This window comes from Triturus cristatus, chromosome 2_1 (genome assembly GCF_964204655.1).
Source record: "Triturus cristatus chromosome 2_1, aTriCri1.1, whole genome shotgun sequence".
Taxonomy (NCBI): domain Eukaryota; kingdom Metazoa; phylum Chordata; class Amphibia; order Caudata; family Salamandridae; genus Triturus; species Triturus cristatus.
The window spans coordinates 365,567,681-365,585,346 of NC_140581.1; the positions used below are offsets into that span (position 1 = coordinate 365,567,681).

At 57.1% G+C, this 17,666-nt stretch overlaps 1 protein-coding gene, 15 non-coding genes and 1 pseudogene across 16 annotated transcripts in view; all 17 read left to right on the plus strand.

Moving 5' to 3' along the window:
* Positions 1-2,572, plus strand: part of LOC146864217 (BAG family molecular chaperone regulator 4-like) — a 40,574-nt gene extending 38,002 nt beyond the window's left edge. Inside the window, exon 2 of the mRNA XM_085639073.1 lies at positions 1,917-2,572. Coding sequence (XP_085495199.1) covers positions 1,917-2,558 — 642 coding nt within the window. The 3' untranslated portion in view covers positions 2,559-2,572. The remainder of the gene's footprint in view (positions 1-1,916) is intronic.
* On the plus strand, positions 58-221 carry LOC146864242 (U1 spliceosomal RNA). Its single transcript, XR_014977651.1, has one exon. It is a non-coding gene; the product is annotated as a U1 spliceosomal RNA (small nuclear RNA).
* On the plus strand, positions 1,122-1,285 carry LOC146864243 (U1 spliceosomal RNA). The gene has a single exon (XR_014977678.1). It is a non-coding gene; the product is annotated as a U1 spliceosomal RNA (small nuclear RNA).
* Positions 2,573-3,267: 695 nt separating the features above from the next.
* Positions 3,268-3,428, plus strand: LOC146864244 (U1 spliceosomal RNA). The gene has a single exon (XR_014977457.1). It is a non-coding gene; the product is annotated as a U1 spliceosomal RNA (small nuclear RNA).
* A 900-nt stretch (positions 3,429-4,328) lies between these two features.
* Positions 4,329-4,492, plus strand: LOC146864245 (U1 spliceosomal RNA). The gene has a single exon (XR_014977689.1). It is a non-coding gene; the product is annotated as a U1 spliceosomal RNA (small nuclear RNA).
* Positions 4,493-5,402: 910 nt separating this feature from the next.
* LOC146864246 (U1 spliceosomal RNA) lies at positions 5,403-5,566 on the plus strand. Its single transcript, XR_014977700.1, has one exon. It is a non-coding gene; the product is annotated as a U1 spliceosomal RNA (small nuclear RNA).
* A 900-nt stretch (positions 5,567-6,466) lies between these two features.
* LOC146864247 (U1 spliceosomal RNA) lies at positions 6,467-6,630 on the plus strand. Its single transcript, XR_014977711.1, has one exon. It is a non-coding gene; the product is annotated as a U1 spliceosomal RNA (small nuclear RNA).
* Positions 6,631-8,635: 2,005 nt separating this feature from the next.
* LOC146864248 (U1 spliceosomal RNA) lies at positions 8,636-8,773 on the plus strand (annotated as a pseudogene).
* A 900-nt stretch (positions 8,774-9,673) lies between these two features.
* LOC146864249 (U1 spliceosomal RNA) lies at positions 9,674-9,837 on the plus strand. The gene has a single exon (XR_014977722.1). It is a non-coding gene; the product is annotated as a U1 spliceosomal RNA (small nuclear RNA).
* A 910-nt stretch (positions 9,838-10,747) lies between these two features.
* On the plus strand, positions 10,748-10,911 carry LOC146864250 (U1 spliceosomal RNA). Its single transcript, XR_014977345.1, has one exon. It is a non-coding gene; the product is annotated as a U1 spliceosomal RNA (small nuclear RNA).
* Positions 10,912-11,813: 902 nt separating this feature from the next.
* On the plus strand, positions 11,814-11,977 carry LOC146864251 (U1 spliceosomal RNA). The gene has a single exon (XR_014977360.1). It is a non-coding gene; the product is annotated as a U1 spliceosomal RNA (small nuclear RNA).
* A 617-nt stretch (positions 11,978-12,594) lies between these two features.
* On the plus strand, positions 12,595-12,758 carry LOC146864252 (U1 spliceosomal RNA). Its single transcript, XR_014977385.1, has one exon. It is a non-coding gene; the product is annotated as a U1 spliceosomal RNA (small nuclear RNA).
* A 900-nt stretch (positions 12,759-13,658) lies between these two features.
* LOC146864253 (U1 spliceosomal RNA) lies at positions 13,659-13,822 on the plus strand. Its single transcript, XR_014977733.1, has one exon. It is a non-coding gene; the product is annotated as a U1 spliceosomal RNA (small nuclear RNA).
* Positions 13,823-14,439: 617 nt separating this feature from the next.
* LOC146864254 (U1 spliceosomal RNA) lies at positions 14,440-14,603 on the plus strand. Its single transcript, XR_014977744.1, has one exon. It is a non-coding gene; the product is annotated as a U1 spliceosomal RNA (small nuclear RNA).
* A 900-nt stretch (positions 14,604-15,503) lies between these two features.
* LOC146864255 (U1 spliceosomal RNA) lies at positions 15,504-15,667 on the plus strand. Its single transcript, XR_014977755.1, has one exon. It is a non-coding gene; the product is annotated as a U1 spliceosomal RNA (small nuclear RNA).
* Positions 15,668-16,284: 617 nt separating this feature from the next.
* On the plus strand, positions 16,285-16,448 carry LOC146864256 (U1 spliceosomal RNA). The gene has a single exon (XR_014977767.1). It is a non-coding gene; the product is annotated as a U1 spliceosomal RNA (small nuclear RNA).
* A 902-nt stretch (positions 16,449-17,350) lies between these two features.
* Positions 17,351-17,514, plus strand: LOC146864257 (U1 spliceosomal RNA). The gene has a single exon (XR_014977778.1). It is a non-coding gene; the product is annotated as a U1 spliceosomal RNA (small nuclear RNA).
* The last annotated feature ends 152 nt before the right edge of the window (positions 17,515-17,666 follow it).

Below are 17,666 nucleotides of genomic sequence, written 5' to 3' on the forward strand. Positions count from 1 at the left end.
CCTCGCTCTGCGGGGAGATGCCCAGCGGCCCGCCCTCACCCTGTCCCCTTCCAACTCATACTTACCTGGCAGGGGAGACACCATGATCACGAAGGTGGTTCTCCCAGGGTGAGGCTCATCCATTGCACTTCGGATGTGCTGACCCCTGCGATGTCCCCAAATGCGGGATACTCGACTGCATAATTTCTGGTAGTGGGGGACTGCGTTCGCGCTTTCCCCTGATCTCTGGTTTCAAGAAAGACAAAAAGGAAAAAAAAATAAAAAGGAGTCTGGAGCACCCTTTCTCGTCTTCTGTGTTCTTTCTGGGGTGCTGCGGCTGGATTGTAGGGGGGTGGGGGCGTGGGCAAGAGGGAATCATATGCTAAGTACTGAGCCTGGGGAATGATGGGATAGCTGCAGCCTCCCACTCTGGGGACCTATCCAGAGACAGGGAAGTAGGCCCTGGCCAGGTGACATGTCTGCTCCTTTCCATCGCCCCCCTGGGGCTGTGGCCTGGCTGCCAGCCTCTTGCCTCGCCCTAGCCTTCCCAGGCCCAGACTCTGGCTGAGGACCCCAGGCCGTGGCCCGGCGAGGGCTCTGCCCGGCGAGGGTTCTGCAGCGTTCGGGAAGGCGTGAGGGGCTCAGGGCGAGAACCCCTGCTCGCTTGCAGGCCTGTTTGTCCCTGGCTTTCAGCCACAAGCAGTCGACTGGGGCCTAGCCAGGCAACAGGGCACTGCATACCTCTAGAGGCGGCCTCAGTGGCAGCTCTTAGGCTTCAAAAGCCCCAAATCTCTGCTTCTGGGCCCAAAGTCGACATGGCAATCGCCCTTCTGTGCTTGCTGTAGCCCTGGCTTTCCCCCATCCGTGTCAGCAAGGTGCAGCATAGCGAAAGCAGGGCCCTGATTGGCGCTGCCGGTGGGCGTGGACATGCAAATGTGGCTGGCCGGCCGAGGCCTGTGGGAAGCTGCTGTGGGTAGCTGCGCGCTTTCCAAAGTGGGCACAGGGGCCTTGGCTGGTCACCTTGCGCCCCACAATGCCCATGCTCTGCTTCGCCCGGCCTCAGGCCTTGCCTGTGTGAATGCCACCCTCGCTCTGCGGGGAGATGCCCAGCGGCCCGCCCTCACCCTGTCCCCTTCCAACTCATACTTACCTGGCAGGGGAGACACCATGATCACGAAGGTGGTTCTCCCAGGGTGAGGCTCATCCATTGCACTTCGGATGTGCTGACCCCTGCGATGTCCCCAAATGCGGGATACTCGACTGCATAATTTCTGGTAGTGGGGGACTGCGTTCGCGCTTTCCCCTGATCTCTGGTTTCAAGAAAGACAAAAAGGAAAAAAAAATAAAAAGGAGTCTGGAGCACCCTTTGATGTTTCTTGTGGTCCGTCCAGGGTGCTGTAAGCTGGCTGGAATGGGGAGTGGGCGAGGGCCAATTAGATATGCAAATTTACAAGCCTGGGGATGCTGGCTCAGGCTTAGAAACGTGCTTCTGGGCCCGATTTCGACCTGGCAAGCCCTCTGTTGTGCTTGCGAAAGCCTTTGCTTGTGCACAGTTTAAAGGGCCTGAAAAATCTGCTTTTGGGCCCGATTTCGGCCTGCCAAGCCCTCTCGTGTGCTTGCTGTAGCCCTGGCTTTCCCCCACCCGTGTCAGCAAGGTGCAGCATAGCGAAAGCAGGGCCCTGATTGGCGCTGCCGGTGGGCGTGGACATGCAAATGTTGCTGGCCGGCCGAGGCCTGTGGGAAGCTGCTGTGGGTAGCTGCGCGCTTTCCAAAGTGGGCACAGGGGCCTTGGCTGGTCACCTTGCGCCCCACAATGCCCATGCTCTGCTTCGCCCGGCCTCAGGCCTTGCCTGTGTGAATGCCACCCTCGCTCTGCGGGGAGATGCCCAGCGGCCCGCCCTCACCCTGTCCCCTTCCAACTCATACTTACCTGGCAGGGGAGACACCATGATCACGAAGGTGGTCCACCGCAGCATTACTGGCCCGCCGCTTCAACAGCATCTCATGTAGCGCCTGGCAATCAATTTGTTCAAGGATCTGCCTCCTCCTGGTCAGGAAATGGAGTAGCCCCAACTTCGTATGAGGCAAAGGAGCCTTCATACCCCCCCTCGTATAGTAAGCCAGAGCAAGTAACGAATCATTCTGGATACTATCCAGAGCCTGGCTCCTACAACACAAGAACCGTTCAAGAAAACAAGCCAACTCCTGTGAACCCAAAATCACACTATTGTGCGTCTCCCCAACTGTATGACAATGGGCCAGTGAAAGAGCCGGAGAATGAAGATGATGGTCCAAATTCCGTCAATTCAAGTTCTTCTGACAATCTAGACTGTCATCCAGCGATTCAAAAAATTGTACAAGTTCTTGAGAAGGTGCAGTTCTTGGACAACGAAGTGGAAGAATTTGTAGGGAAAAAGACAGACAAGTCCTACAAATGCCTTGAGGAGCTGTTGACCAAGGAATTGTTGGAACTGGACTCAGTGGAAACAATGGGATTGGACAGCATTCGCCAGGTCAGAAAAGAAGCTGTTAGAAAGCTCCAGGCAATCTTAGAAAAACTTGAGAGAAAGGGTTTGTGATCTTTTCCAGTGGAGCAACATTCAGAGAGAGTAACAAGTGGCTCGTAAACAGCTGTGGTTTTTGTGAACATACAACAGGCTCATGTAACTGGAGTCCGCTATAAGCAATAAATGCGTTTTGCACTTCAGTGAACCTATTTGACCTTCAACACAAAGAACTGAACTTTAAATCTGGAGCTGTTGAGGACTTTTTTGGGGCAATTGAGGTATAGAAGGAAAATAAATAGAACTTCCTATCTGCCAAATGGATCGTTCCAGCAACAGCCTCAATGTTCTTTATTCCACAAGAAATCTCACAGCAAAAAGCCGAATCTTTCGCCAAACCACAGTGAAATGGAGAGCAAAAACAAATCCATGCAGTTGCTATGTGTAAGAAGTTGTTGGCCAGCTGTTCATGTACAGAGTAAACTGGTTCTGCAACGATTTAAAGATCTTACTGTTGTATTTATTTTAGAAATCCTTACTATAAGACTGCAAGAAAAATAACTGTATATAAATCTAGTTTTATGGACTTCACAATGCTGTTTATTATTTACAACTTTTGAATCCAGCTGTGCATTTGAGGAATGTACTAGTTTGACACAGTTGCGCACTCTGCAGCATTGCATTAAACTTATCAATGTAGGATAGACCATATTGATGGCCAGTACCTATGACAATAGGTAATCCTGTAAAATTGTTTGTGCATTTCTGTTCGGGATATTAAAGCATTTTGTCATAGAAGAAAAAAAAAAAAAAAAAAGGTGGTTCTCCCAGGGTGAGGCTCATCCATTGCACTTCGGATGTGCTGACCCCTGCGATGTCCCCAAATGCGGGATACTCGACTGCATAATTTCTGGTAGTGGGGGCCTGCGTTCGCGCTTTCCCCTGATCTCTGGTTTCAAGAAAGACAAAAAGGAAAAAAAAATAAAAAGGAGTCTGGAGCACCCTTTCTCGTCTTCTGTGTTCTTTCTGGGGTGCTGCGGCTGGATTGTAGGGGGGTGGGGGCGTGGGCAAGAGGGAATCACATGCTAAGTACTGAGCCTGGGGAATGATGGGATAGCTGCAGCCTCCCACTCTGGGGACCTATCCAGAGACAGGGAAGTAGGCCCTGGCCAGGTGACATGTCTGCTTCTTTCCATCGCCCCCCTGGGGCTGTGGCCTGGCTGCCAGCCTCTTGCCTCGCCCTAGCCTTCCCAGGCCCAGACTCTGGCTGAGGACCCCAGGCCGTGGCCCGGCGAGGGCTCTGCCCGGCGAGGGTTCTGCAGCGTTCGGGAAGGCGTGAGGGGCTCAGGGCGAGAACCCCTGCTCGCTTGCAGGCCTGTTTGTCCCTGGCTTTCAGCCACAAGCAGTCGACTGGGGCCTAGCCAGGCAACAGGGCACTGCATACCTCTAGAGGCGGCCTCAGTGGCAGCTCTTAGGCTTCAAAAGCCCCAAATCTCTGCTTCTGGGCCCAAAGTCGACATGGCAATCGCCCTTCTGTGCTTGCTGTAGCCCTGGCTTTCCCCCACCCGTGTCAGCAAGGTGCAGCATAGCGAAAGCAGGGCCCTGATTGGCGCTGCCGGTGGGCGTGGACATGCAAATGTTGCTGGCCGGCCGAGGCCTGTGGGAAGCTGCTGTGGGTAGCTGCGCGCTTTCCAAAGTGGGCACAGGGGCCTTGGCTGGTCACCTTGCGCCCCACAATGCCCATGCTCTGCTTCGCCCGGCCTCAGGCCTTGCCTGTGTGAATGCCACCCTCGCTCTGCGGGGAGATGCCCAGCAGCCCGCCCTCACCCTGTCCCCTTCCAACTCATACTTACCTGGCAGGGGAGACACCATGATCACGAAGGTGGTTCTCCCAGGGTGAGGCTCATCCATTGCACTTCGGATGTGCTGACCCCTGCGATGTCCCCAAATGCGGGATACTCGACTGCATAATTTCTGGTAGTGGGGGACTGCGTTCGCGCTTTCCCCTGATCTCTGGTTTCAAGAAAGACAAAAAGGAAAAAAAAATAAAAAGGAGTCTGGAGCACCCTTTCTCGTCTTCTGTGTTCTTTCTGGGGTGCTGCGGCTGGATTGTAGGGGGGCGGGGGCATGGGCAAGAGGGAATCACATGCTAAGTACTGAGCCTGGGGAATGATGGGATAGCTGCAGCCTCCCACTCTGGGGACCTATCCAGAGACAGGGAAGTAGGCCCTGGCCAGGTGACATGTCTGCTCCTTTCCATCGCCCCCCTGGGGCTGTGGCCTGGCTGCCAGCCTCTTGCCTCGCCCTAGCCTTCCCAGGCCCAGACTCTGGCTGAGGACCCCAGGCCGTGGCCCGGCGAGGGCTCTGCCCAGCGAGGGTTCTGCAGCGTTTGGGAGCGTTCGGGAAGGCGTGAGGGGCTCAGGGCGAGAACCCCTGCTCGCTTGCAGGCCTGTTTGTCCCTGGCTTTCAGCCACAAGCAGTCGACTGGGGCCTAGCCAGGCAACAGGGCACTGCATACCTCTAGAGGCGGCCTCAGTGGCAGCTCTTAGGCTTCAAAAGCCCCAAATCTCTGCTTCTGGGCCCAAAGTCGACATGGCAATCGCCCTTCTGTGCTTGCTGTAGCCCTGGCTTTCCCCCACCCGTGTCAGCAAGGTGCAGCATAGCGAAAGCAGGGCCCTGATTGGCGCTGCCGGTGGGCGTGGACATGCAAATGTTGCTGGCCGGCCGAGGCCTGTGGGAAGCTGCTGTGGGTAGCTGCGCGCTTTCCAAAGTGGGCACAGGGGCCTTGGCTGGTCACCTTGCGCCCCACAATGCCCATGCTCTGCTTCGCCCGGCCTCAGGCCTTGCCTGTGTGAATGCCACCCTCGCTCTGCGGGGAGATGCCCAGCGGCCCGCCCTCACCCTGTCCCCTTCCAACTCATACTTACCTGGCAGGGGAGACACCATGATCACGAAGGTGGTTCTCCCAGGGTGAGGCTCATCCATTGCACTTCGGATGTGCTGACCCCTGCGATGTCCCCAAATGCGGGATACTCGACTGCATAATTTCTGGTAGTGGGGGACTGCGTTCGCGCTTTCCCCTGATCTCTGGTTTCAAGAAAGACAAAAAGGAAAAAAAAATAAAAAGGAGTCTGGAGCACCCTTTCTCGTCTTCTGTGTTCTTTCTGGGGTGCTGCGGCTGGATTGTAGGGGGGTGGGGGCGTGGGCAAGAGGGAATCATATGCTAAGTACTGAGCCTGGGGAATGATGGGATAGCTGCAGCCTCCCACTCTGGGGACCTATCCAGAGACAGGGAAGTAGGCCCTGGCCAGGTGACATGTCTGCTCCTTTCCATCGCCCCCCTGGGGCTGTGGCCTGGCTGCCAGCCTCTTGCCTCGCCCTAGCCTTCCCAGGCCCAGACTCTGGCTGAGGACCCCAGGCCGTGGCCCGGCGAGGGCTCTGCCCGGCGAGGGTTCTGCAGCGTTCGGGAAGGCGTGAGGGGCTCAGGGCGAGAACCCCTGCTCGCTTGCAGGCCTGTTTGTCCCTGGCTTTCAGCCACAAGCAGTCGACTGGGGCCTAGCCAGGCAACAGGGCACTGCATACCTCTAGAGGCGGCCTCAGTGGCAGCTCTTAGGCTTCAAAAGCCCCAAATCTCTGCTTCTGGGCCCAAAGTCGACATGGCAATCGCCCTTCTGTGCTTGCTGTAGCCCTGGCTTTCCCCCATCCGTGTCAGCAAGGTGCAGCATAGCGAAAGCAGGGCCCTGATTGGCGCTGCCGGTGGGCGTGGACATGCAAATGTGGCTGGCCGGCCGAGGCCTGTGGGAAGCTGCTGTGGGTAGCTGCGCGCTTTCCAAAGTGGGCACAGGGGCCTTGGCTGGTCACCTTGCGCCCCACAATGCCCATGCTCTGCTTCGCCCGGCCTCAGGCCTTGCCTGTGTGAATGCCACCCTCGCTCTGCGGGGAGATGCCCAGCGGCCCGCCCTCACCCTGTCCCCTTCCAACTCATACTTACCTGGCAGGGGAGACACCATGATCACGAAGGTGGTTCTCCCAGGGTGAGGCTCATCCATTGCACTTCGGATGTGCTGACCCCTGCGATGTCCCCAAATGCGGGATACTCGACTGCATAATTTCTGGTAGTGGGGGACTGCGTTCGCGCTTTCCCCTGATCTCTGGTTTCAAGAAAGACAAAAAGGAAAAAAAAATAAAAAGGAGTCTGGAGCACCCTTTGATGTTTCTTGTGGTCCGTCCAGGGTGCTGTAAGCTGGCTGGAATGGGGAGTGGGCGAGGGCCAATTAGATATGCAAATTTACAAGCCTGGGGATGCTGGCTCAGGCTTAGAAACGTGCTTCTGGGCCCGATTTCGACCTGGCAAGCCCTCTGTTGTGCTTGCGAAAGCCTTTGCTTGTGCACAGTTTAAAGGGCCTGAAAAATCTGCTTTTGGGCCCGATTTCGGCCTGCCAAGCCCTCTCGTGTGCTTGCTGTAGCCCTGGCTTTCCCCCACCCGTGTCAGCAAGGTGCAGCATAGCGAAAGCAGGGCCCTGATTGGCGCTGCCGGTGGGCGTGGACATGCAAATGTTGCTGGCCGGCCGAGGCCTGTGGGAAGCTGCTGTGGGTAGCTGCGCGCTTTCCAAAGTGGGCACAGGGGCCTTGGCTGGTCACCTTGCGCCCCACAATGCCCATGCTCTGCTTCGCCCGGCCTCAGGCCTTGCCTGTGTGAATGCCACCCTCGCTCTGCGGGGAGATGCCCAGCGGCCCGCCCTCACCCTGTCCCCTTCCAACTCATACTTACCTGGCAGGGGAGACACCATGATCACGAAGGTGGTCCACCGCAGCATTACTGGCCCGCCGCTTCAACAGCATCTCATGTAGCGCCTGGCAATCAATTTGTTCAAGGATCTGCCTCCTCCTGGTCAGGAAATGGAGTAGCCCCAACTTCGTATGAGGCAAAGGAGCCTTCATACCCCCCCTCGTATAGTAAGCCAGAGCAAGTAACGAATCATTCTGGATACTATCCAGAGCCTGGCTCCTACAACACAAGAACCGTTCAAGAAAACAAGCCAACTCCTGTGAACCCAAAATCACACTATTGTGCGTCTCCCCAACTGTATGACAATGGGCCAGTGAAAGAGCCGGAGAATGAAGATGATGGTCCAAATTCCGTCAATTCAAGTTCTTCTGACAATCTAGACTGTCATCCAGCGATTCAAAAAATTGTACAAGTTCTTGAGAAGGTGCAGTTCTTGGACAACGAAGTGGAAGAATTTGTAGGGAAAAAGACAGACAAGTCCTACAAATGCCTTGAGGAGCTGTTGACCAAGGAATTGTTGGAACTGGACTCAGTGGAAACAATGGGATTGGACAGCATTCGCCAGGTCAGAAAAGAAGCTGTTAGAAAGCTCCAGGCAATCTTAGAAAAACTTGAGAGAAAGGGTTTGTGATCTTTTCCAGTGGAGCAACATTCAGAGAGAGTAACAAGTGGCTCGTAAACAGCTGTGGTTTTTGTGAACATACAACAGGCTCATGTAACTGGAGTCCGCTATAAGCAATAAATGCGTTTTGCACTTCAGTGAACCTATTTGACCTTCAACACAAAGAACTGAACTTTAAATCTGGAGCTGTTGAGGACTTTTTTGGGGCAATTGAGGTATAGAAGGAAAATAAATAGAACTTCCTATCTGCCAAATGGATCGTTCCAGCAACAGCCTCAATGTTCTTTATTCCACAAGAAATCTCACAGCAAAAAGCCGAATCTTTCGCCAAACCACAGTGAAATGGAGAGCAAAAACAAATCCATGCAGTTGCTATGTGTAAGAAGTTGTTGGCCAGCTGTTCATGTACAGAGTAAACTGGTTCTGCAACGATTTAAAGATCTTACTGTTGTATTTATTTTAGAAATCCTTACTATAAGACTGCAAGAAAAATAACTGTATATAAATCTAGTTTTATGGACTTCACAATGCTGTTTATTATTTACAACTTTTGAATCCAGCTGTGCATTTGAGGAATGTACTAGTTTGACACAGTTGCGCACTCTGCAGCATTGCATTAAACTTATCAATGTAGGATAGACCATATTGATGGCCAGTACCTATGACAATAGGTAATCCTGTAAAATTGTTTGTGCATTTCTGTTCGGGATATTAAAGCATTTTGTCATAGAAAAAAAAAAAAAAAAAAAAAGGTGGTTCTCCCAGGGTGAGGCTCATCCATTGCACTTCGGATGTGCTGACCCCTGCGATGTCCCCAAATGCGGGATACTCGACTGCATAATTTCTGGTAGTGGGGGCCTGCGTTCGCGCTTTCCCCTGATCTCTGGTTTCAAGAAAGACAAAAAGGAAAAAAAAATAAAAAGGAGTCTGGAGCACCCTTTCTCGTCTTCTGTGTTCTTTCTGGGGTGCTGCGGCTGGATTGTAGGGGGGTGGGGGCGTGGGCAAGAGGGAATCACATGCTAAGTACTGAGCCTGGGGAATGATGGGATAGCTGCAGCCTCCCACTCTGGGGACCTATCCAGAGACAGGGAAGTAGGCCCTGGCCAGGTGACATGTCTGCTTCTTTCCATCGCCCCCCTGGGGCTGTGGCCTGGCTGCCAGCCTCTTGCCTCGCCCTAGCCTTCCCAGGCCCAGACTCTGGCTGAGGACCCCAGGCCGTGGCCCGGCGAGGGCTCTGCCCGGCGAGGGTTCTGCAGCGTTCGGGAAGGCGTGAGGGGCTCAGGGCGAGAACCCCTGCTCGCTTGCAGGCCTGTTTGTCCCTGGCTTTCAGCCACAAGCAGTCGACTGGGGCCTAGCCAGGCAACAGGGCACTGCATACCTCTAGAGGCGGCCTCAGTGGCAGCTCTTAGGCTTCAAAAGCCCCAAATCTCTGCTTCTGGGCCCAAAGTCGACATGGCAATCGCCCTTCTGTGCTTGCTGTAGCCCTGGCTTTCCCCCACCCGTGTCAGCAAGGTGCAGCATAGCGAAAGCAGGGCCCTGATTGGCGCTGCCGGTGGGCGTGGACATGCAAATGTTGCTGGCCGGCCGAGGCCTGTGGGAAGCTGCTGTGGGTAGCTGCGCGCTTTCCAAAGTGGGCACAGGGGCCTTGGCTGGTCACCTTGCGCCCCACAATGCCCATGCTCTGCTTCGCCCGGCCTCAGGCCTTGCCTGTGTGAATGCCACCCTCGCTCTGCGGGGAGATGCCCAGCGGCCCGCCCTCACCCTGTCCCCTTCCAACTCATACTTACCTGGCAGGGGAGACACCATGATCACGAAGGTGGTTCTCCCAGGGTGAGGCTCATCCATTGCACTTCGGATGTGCTGACCCCTGCGATGTCCCCAAATGCGGGATACTCGACTGCATAATTTCTGGTAGTGGGGGACTGCGTTCGCGCTTTCCCCTGATCTCTGGTTTCAAGAAAGACAAAAAGGAAAAAAAAATAAAAAGGAGTCTGGAGCACCCTTTCTCGTCTTCTGTGTTCTTTCTGGGGTGCTGCGGCTGGATTGTAGGGGGGCGGGGGCATGGGCAAGAGGGAATCACATGCTAAGTACTGAGCCTGGGGAATGATGGGATAGCTGCAGCCTCCCACTCTGGGGACCTATCCAGAGACAGGGAAGTAGGCCCTGGCCAGGTGACATGTCTGCTCCTTTCCATCGCCCCCCTGGGGCTGTGGCCTGGCTGCCAGCCTCTTGCCTCGCCCTAGCCTTCCCAGGCCCAGACTCTGGCTGAGGACCCCAGGCCGTGGCCCGGCGAGGGCTCTGCCCAGCGAGGGTTCTGCAGCGTTTGGGAGCGTTCGGGAAGGCGTGAGGGGCTCAGGGCGAGAACCCCTGCTCGCTTGCAGGCCTGTTTGTCCCTGGCTTTCAGCCACAAGCAGTCGACTGGGGCCTAGCCAGGCAACAGAGCACTGCATACCTCTAGAGGCGGCCTCAGTGGCAGCTCTTAGGCTTCAAAAGCCCCAAATCTCTGCTTCTGGGCCCAAAGTCGACATGGCAATCGCCCTTCTGTGCTTGCTGTAGCCCTGGCTTTCCCCCACCCGTGTCAGCAAGGTGCAGCATAGCGAAAGCAGGGCCCTGATTGGCGCTGCCGGTGGGCGTGGACATGCAAATGTTGCTGGCCGGCCGAGGCCTGTGGGAAGCTGCTGTGGGTAGCTGCGCGCTTTCCAAAGTGGGCACAGGGGCCTTGGCTGGTCACCTTGCGCCCCACAATGCCCATGCTCTGCTTCGCCCGGCCTCAGGCCTTGCCTGTGTGAATGCCACCCTCGCTCTGCGGGGAGATGCCCAGCGGCCCGCCCTCACCCTGTCCCCTTCCAACTCATACTTACCTGGCAGGGGAGACACCATGATCACGAAGGTGGTTCTCCCAGGGTGAGGCTCATCCATTGCACTTCGGATGTGCTGACCCCTGCGATGTCCCCAAATGCGGGATACTCGACTGCATAATTTCTGGTAGTGGGGGACTGTGTTCGCGCTTTCCCCTGATCTCTGGTTTCAAGAAAGACAAAAAGGAAAAAAAAATAAAAAGGAGTCTGGAGCACCCTTTCTCGTCTTCTGTGTTCTTTCTGGGGTGCTGCAGCTGGATTGGAGGGGGGCGGGGGCGTGGGCAAGAGGGAATCACATGCTAAGTACTGAGCCTGGGGAATGATGGGATAGCTGCAGCCTCCCACTCTGGGGACCTATCCAGAGACAGGGAAGTAGGCCCTGGCCAGGTGACATGTCTGCTCCTTTCCATCGCCCCCCTGGGGCTGTGGCCTGGCTGCCAGCCTCTTGCCTCGCCCTAGCCTTCCCAGGCCCAGACTCTGGCTGAGGACCCCAGGCCGTGGCCCGGCGAGGGCTCTGCCCGGCGAGGGTTCTGCAGCGTTTGGGAGCGTTCGTGAGGGGCTCAGGGCGAGAAACCCTGCTCGCTTGCAGGCCTGTTTGTCCCTGGCTTTCAGCCACAAGCAGTCGACTGGGGCCTAGCCAGGCAACAGGGCACTGCATACCTCTAGAGGCGGCCTCAGTGGCAGCTCTTAGGCTTCAAAAGCCCCAAATCTCTGCTTCTGGGCCCAAAGTCGACATGGCAATCGCCCTTCTGTGCTTGCTGTAGCCCTGGCTTTCCCCCACCCGTGTCAGCAAGGTGCAGCATAGCGAAAGCAGGGCCCTGATTGGCGCTGCCGGTGGGCGTGGACATGCAAATGTTGCTGGCCGGCCGAGGCCTGTGGGAAGCTGCTGTGGGTAGCTGCGCGCTTTCCAAAGTGGGCACAGGGGCCTTGGCTGGTCACCTTGCGCCCCACAATGCCCATGCTCTGCTTCGCCCGGCCTCAGGCCTTGCCTGTGTGAATGCCACCCTCGCTCTGCGGGGAGATGCCCAGCGGCCCGCCCTCACCCTGTCCCCTTCCAACTCATACTTACCTGGCAGGGGAGACACCATGATCACGAAGGTGGTTCTCCCAGGGTGAGGCTCATCCATTGCACTTCGGATGTGCTGACTCCTGCGATGTCCCCAAATGCGGGATACTCGACTGCATAATTTCTGGTAGTGGGGGACTGCGTTCGCGCTTTCCCCTGATCTCTGGTTTCAAGAAAGACAAAAAGGAAAAAAAAATAAAAAGGAGTCTGGAGCACCCTTTGACGTTTCTTGTGGTCCGTCCAGGGTGCTGTAAGCTGGCTGGAATGGGGAGTGGGCGAGGGCCAATTAGATATGCAAATTTACAAGCCTGGGGATGCTGGCTCAGGGCTTAGAAACGTGCTTCTGGGCCCGATTTCGACCTGGCAAGCCCTCTGTTGTGCTTGCGAAAGCCTTTGCTTGTGCACAGTTTAAAGGGCCTGAAAAATCTGCTTTTGGGCCCGATTTCGGCCTGCCAAGCCCTCTCGTGTGCTTGCTGTAGCCCTGGCTTTCCCCCACCCGTGTCAGCAAGGTGCAGCATAGCGAAAGCAGGGCCCTGATTGGCGCTGCCGGTGGGCGTGGACATGCAAATGTTGCTGGCCGGCCGAGGCCTGTGGGAAGCTGCTGTGGGTAGCTGCGCGCTTTCCAAAGTGGGCACAGGGGCCTTGGCTGGTCACCTTGCGCCCCACAATGCCCATGCTCTGCTTCGCCCGGCCTCAGGCCTTGCCTGTGTGAATGCCACCCTCGCTCTGCGGGGAAATGCCCAGCGGCCCGCCCTCACCCTGTCCCCTTCCAACTCATACTTACCTGGCAGGGGAGACACCATGATCACGAAGGTGGTTCTCCCAGGGTGAGGCTCATCCATTGCACTTCGGATGTGCTGACCCCTGCGATGTCCCCAAATGCGGGATACTCGACTGCATAATTTCTGGTAGTGGGGGCCTGCGTTCGCGCTTTCCCCTGATCTCTGGTTTCAAGAAAGACAAAAAGGAAAAAAAAATAAAAAGGAGTCTGGAGCACCCTTTCTCGTCTTCTGTGTTCTTTCTGGGGTGCTGCGGCTGGATTGTAGGGGGGTGGGGGCGTGGGCAAGAGGGAATCACATGCTAAGTACTGAGCCTGGGGAATGATGGGATAGCTGCAGCCTCCCACTCTGGGGACCTATCCAGAGACAGGGAAGTAGGCCCTGGCCAGGTGACATGTCTGCTCCTTTCCATCGCCCCCCTGGGGCTGTGGCCTGGCTGCCAGCCTCTTGCCTCGCCCTAGCCTTCCCAGGCCCAGACTCTGGCTGAGGACCCCAGGCCGTGGCCCGGCGAGGGCTCTGCCCGGCGAGGGTTCTGCAGCGTTCGGGAAGGCGTGAGGGGCTCAGGGCGAGAACCCCTGCTCGCTTGCAGGCCTGTTTGTCCCTGGCTTTCAGCCACAAGCAGTCGACTGGGGCCTAGCCAGGCAACAGGGCACTGCATACCTCTAGAGGCGGCCTCAGTGGCAGCTCTTAGGCTTCAAAAGCCCCAAATCTCTGCTTCTGGGCCCAAAGTCGACATGGCAATCGCCCTTCTGTGCTTGCTGTAGCCCTGGCTTTCCCCCATCCGTGTCAGCAAGGTGCAGCATAGCGAAAGCAGGGCCCTGATTGGCGCTGCCGGTGGGCGTGGACATGCAAATGTTGCTGGCCGGCCGAGGCCTGTGGGAAGCTGCTGTGGGTAGCTGCGCGCTTTCCAAAGTGGGCACAGGGGCCTTGGCTGGTCACCTTGCGCCCCACAATGCCCATGCTCTGCTTCGCCCGGCCTCAGGCCTTGCCTGTGTGAATGCCACCCTCGCTCTGCGGGGAGATGCCCAGCGGCCCGCCCTCACCCTGTCCCCTTCCAACTCATACTTACCTGGCAGGGGAGACACCATGATCACGAAGGTGGTTCTCCCAGGGTGAGGCTCATCCATTGCACTTCGGATGTGCTGACCCCTGCGATGTCCCCAAATGCGGGATACTCGACTGCATAATTTCTGGTAGTGGGGGACTGCGTTCGCGCTTTCCCCTGATCTCTGGTTTCAAGAAAGACAAAAAGGAAAAAAAAATAAAAAGGAGTCTGGGGCACCCTTTGACGTTTCTTGTGGTCCGTCCAGGGTGCTGTAAGCTGGCTGGAATGGGGAGTGGGCGAGGGCCAATTAGATATGCAAATTTACAAGCCTGGGGATGCTGGCTCAGGGCTTAGAAACGTGCTTCTGGGCCCGATTTCGACCTGGCAAGCCCTCTGTTGTGCTTGCGAAAGCCTTTGCTTGTGCACAGTTTAAAGGGCCTGAAAAATCTGCTTTTGGGCCCGATTTCGGCCTGCCAAGCCCTCTCGTGTGCTTGCTGTAGCCCTGGCTTTCCCCCACCCGTGTCAGCAAGGTGCAGCATAGCGAAAGCAGGGCCCTGATTGGCGCTGCCGGTGGGCGTGGACATGCAAATGTTGCTGGCCGGCCGAGGCCTGTGGGAAGCTGCTGTGGGTAGCTGCGCGCTTTCCAAAGTGGGCACAGGGGCCTTGGCTGGTCACCTTGCGCCCCACAATGCCCATGCTCTGCTTCGCCCGGCCTCAGGCCTTGCCTGTGTGAATGCCACCCTCGCTCTGCGGGGAGATGCCCAGCGGCCCGCCCTCACCCTGTCCCCTTCCAACTCATACTTACCTGGCAGGGGAGACACCATGATCACGAAGGTGGTTCTCCCAGGGTGAGGCTCATCCATTGCACTTCGGATGTGCTGACCCCTGCGATGTCCCCAAATGCGGGATACTCGACTGCATAATTTCTGGTAGTGGGGGACTGCGTTCGCGCTTTCCCCTGATCTCTGGTTTCAAGAAAGACAAAAAGGAAAAAAAAATAAAAAGGAGTCTGGAGCACCCTTTCTCGTCTTCTGTGTTCGTTCTGGGGTGCTGCGGCTGGATTGTAGGGGGGCGGGGGCGTGGGCAAGAGGGAATCACATGCTAAGTACTGAGCCTGGGGAATGATGGGATAGCTGCAGCCTCCCACTCTGGGGACCTATCCAGAGACAGGGAAGTAGGCCCTGGCCAGGTGACATGTCTGCTCCTTTCCATCGCCCCCCTGGGGCTGTGGCCTGGCTGCCAGCCTCTTGCCTCGCCCTAGCCTTCCCAGGCCCAGACTCTGGCTGAGGACCCCTGGCCGTGGCCCGGCGAGGGCTCTGCCCGGCGAGGGTTCTGCAGCGTTCGGGAAGGCGTGAGGGGCTCAGGGCGAGAACCCCTGCTCGCTTGCAGGCCTGTTTGTCCCTGGCTTTCAGCCACAAGCAGTCGACTGGGGCCTAGCCAGGCAACAGGGCACTGCATACCTCTAGAGGCGGCCTCAGTGGCAGCTCTTAGGCTTCAAAAGCCCCAAATCTCTGCTTCTGGGCCCAAAGTCGACATGGCAATCGCCCTTCTGTGCTTGCTGTAGCCCTGGCTTTCCCCCATCCGTGTCAGCAAGGTGCAGCATAGCGAAAGCAGGGCCCTGATTGGCGCTGCCGGTGGGCGTGGACATGCAAATGTGGCTGGCCGGCCGAGGCCTGTGGGAAGCTGCTGTGGGTAGCTGCGCGCTTTCCAAAGTGGGCACAGGGGCCTTGGCTGGTCACCTTGCGCCCCACAATGCCCATGCTCTGCTTCGCCCGGCCTCAGGCCTTGCCTGTGTGAATGCCACCCTCGCTCTGCGGGGAGATGCCCAGCGGCCCGCCCTCACCCTGTCCCCTTCCAACTCATACTTACCTGGCAGGGGAGACACCATGATCACGAAGGTGGTTCTCCCAGGGTGAGGCTCATCCATTGCACTTCGGATGTGCTGACCCCTGCGATGTCCCCAAATGCGGGATACTCGACTGCATAATTTCTGGTAGTGGGGGACTGCGTTCGCGCTTTCCCCTGATCTCTGGTTTCAAGAAAGACAAAAAGGAAAAAAAAATAAAAAGGAGTCTGGGGCACCCTTTGACGTTTCTTGTGGTCCGTCCAGGGTGCTGTAAGCTGGCTGGAATGGGGAGTGGGCGAGGGCCAATTAGATATGCAAATTTACAAGCCTGGGGATGCTGGCTCAGGGCTTAGAAACGTGCTTCTGGGCCCGATTTCGACCTGGCAAGCCCTCTGTTGTGCTTGCGAAAGCCTTTGCTTGTGCACAGTTTAAAGGGCCTGAAAAATCTGCTTTTGGGCCCGATTTCGGCCTGCCAAGCCCTCTCGTGTGCTTGCTGTAGCCCTGGCTTTCCCCCACCCGTGTCAGCAAGGTGCAGCATAGCGAAAGCAGGGCCCTGATTGGCGCTGCCGGTGGGCGTGGACATGCAAATGTTGCTGGCCGGCCGAGGCCTGTGGGAAGCTGCTGTGGGTAGCTGCGCGCTTTCCAAAGTGGGCACAGGGGCCTTGGCTGGTCACCTTGCGCCCCACAATGCCCATGCTCTGCTTCGCCCGGCCTCAGGCCTTGCCTGTGTGAATGCCACCCTCGCTCTGCGGGGAGATGCCCAGCGGCCCGCCCTCACCCTGTCCCCTTCCAACTCATACTTACCTGGCAGGGGAGACACCATGATCACGAAGGTGGTTCTCCCAGGGTGAGGCTCATCCATTGCACTTCGGATGTGCTGACCCCTGCGATGTCCCCAAATGCGGGATACTCGACTGCATAATTTCTGGTAGTGGGGGACTGCGTTCGCGCTTTCCCCTGATCTCTGGTTTCAAGAAAGACAAAAAGGAAAAAAAAAAAAAAAGGAGTCTGGAGCACCCTTTCTCGTCTTCTGTGTTCGTTCTGGGGTGCTGCGGCTGGATTGTAGGGGGGCGGGGGCGTGGGCAAGAGGGAATCACATGCTAAGTACTGAGCCTGGGGAATGATGGGATAGCTGCAGCCTCCCACTCTGGGGACCTATCCAGAGACAGGGAAGTAGGCCCTGGCCAGGTGACATGTCTGCTCCTTTCCATCGCCCCCCTGGGGCTGTGGCCTGGCTGCCAGCCTCTTGCCTCGCCCTAGCCTTCCCAGGCCCAGACTCTGGCTGAGGACCCCAGGCCGTGGCCCGGCGAGGGCTCTGCCCGGCGAGGGTTCTGCAGCGTTTGGGAGCGTTCGTGAGGGGCTCAGGGCGAGAACCCCTGCTCGCTTGCAGGCCTGTTTGTCCCTGGCTTTCAGCCACAAGCAGTCGACTGGGGCCTAGCCAGGCAACAGGGCACTGCATACCTCTAGAGGCGGCCTCAGTGGCAGCTCTTAGGCTTCAAAAGCCCCAAATCTCTGCTTCTGGGCCCAAAGTCGACATGGCAATCGCCCTTCTGTGCTTGCTGTAGCCCTGGCTTTCCCCCACCCGTGTCAGCAAGGTGCAGCATAGCGAAAGCAGGGCCCTGATTGGCGCTGCCGGTGGGCGTGGACATGCAAATGTTGCTGGCCGGCCGAGGCCTGTGGGAAGCTGCTGTGGGTAGCTGCGCGCTTTCCAAAGTGGGCACAGGGGCCTTGGCTGGTCACCTTGCGCCCCACAATGCCCATGCTCTGCTTCGCCCGGCCTCAGGCCTTGCCTGTGTGAATGCCACCCTCGCTCTGCGGGGAGATGCCCAGCGGCCCGCCCTCACCCTGTCCCCTTCCAACTCATACTTACCTGGCAGGGGAGACACCATGATCACGAAGGTGGTTCTCCCAGGGTGAGGCTCATCCATTGCACTTCGGATGTGCTGACCCCTGCGATGTCCCCAAATGCGGGATACTCGACTGCATAATTTCTGGTAGTGGGGGACTGCGTTCGCGCTTTCCCCTGATCTCTGGTTTCAAGAAAGACAAAAAGGAAAAAAAAATAAAAAGGAGTCTGGAGCACCCTTTGACGTTTCTTGTGGTCCGTCCAGGGTGCTGTAAGCTGGCTGGAATGGGGAGTGGGCGAGGGCCAATTAGATATGCAAATTTACAAGCCTG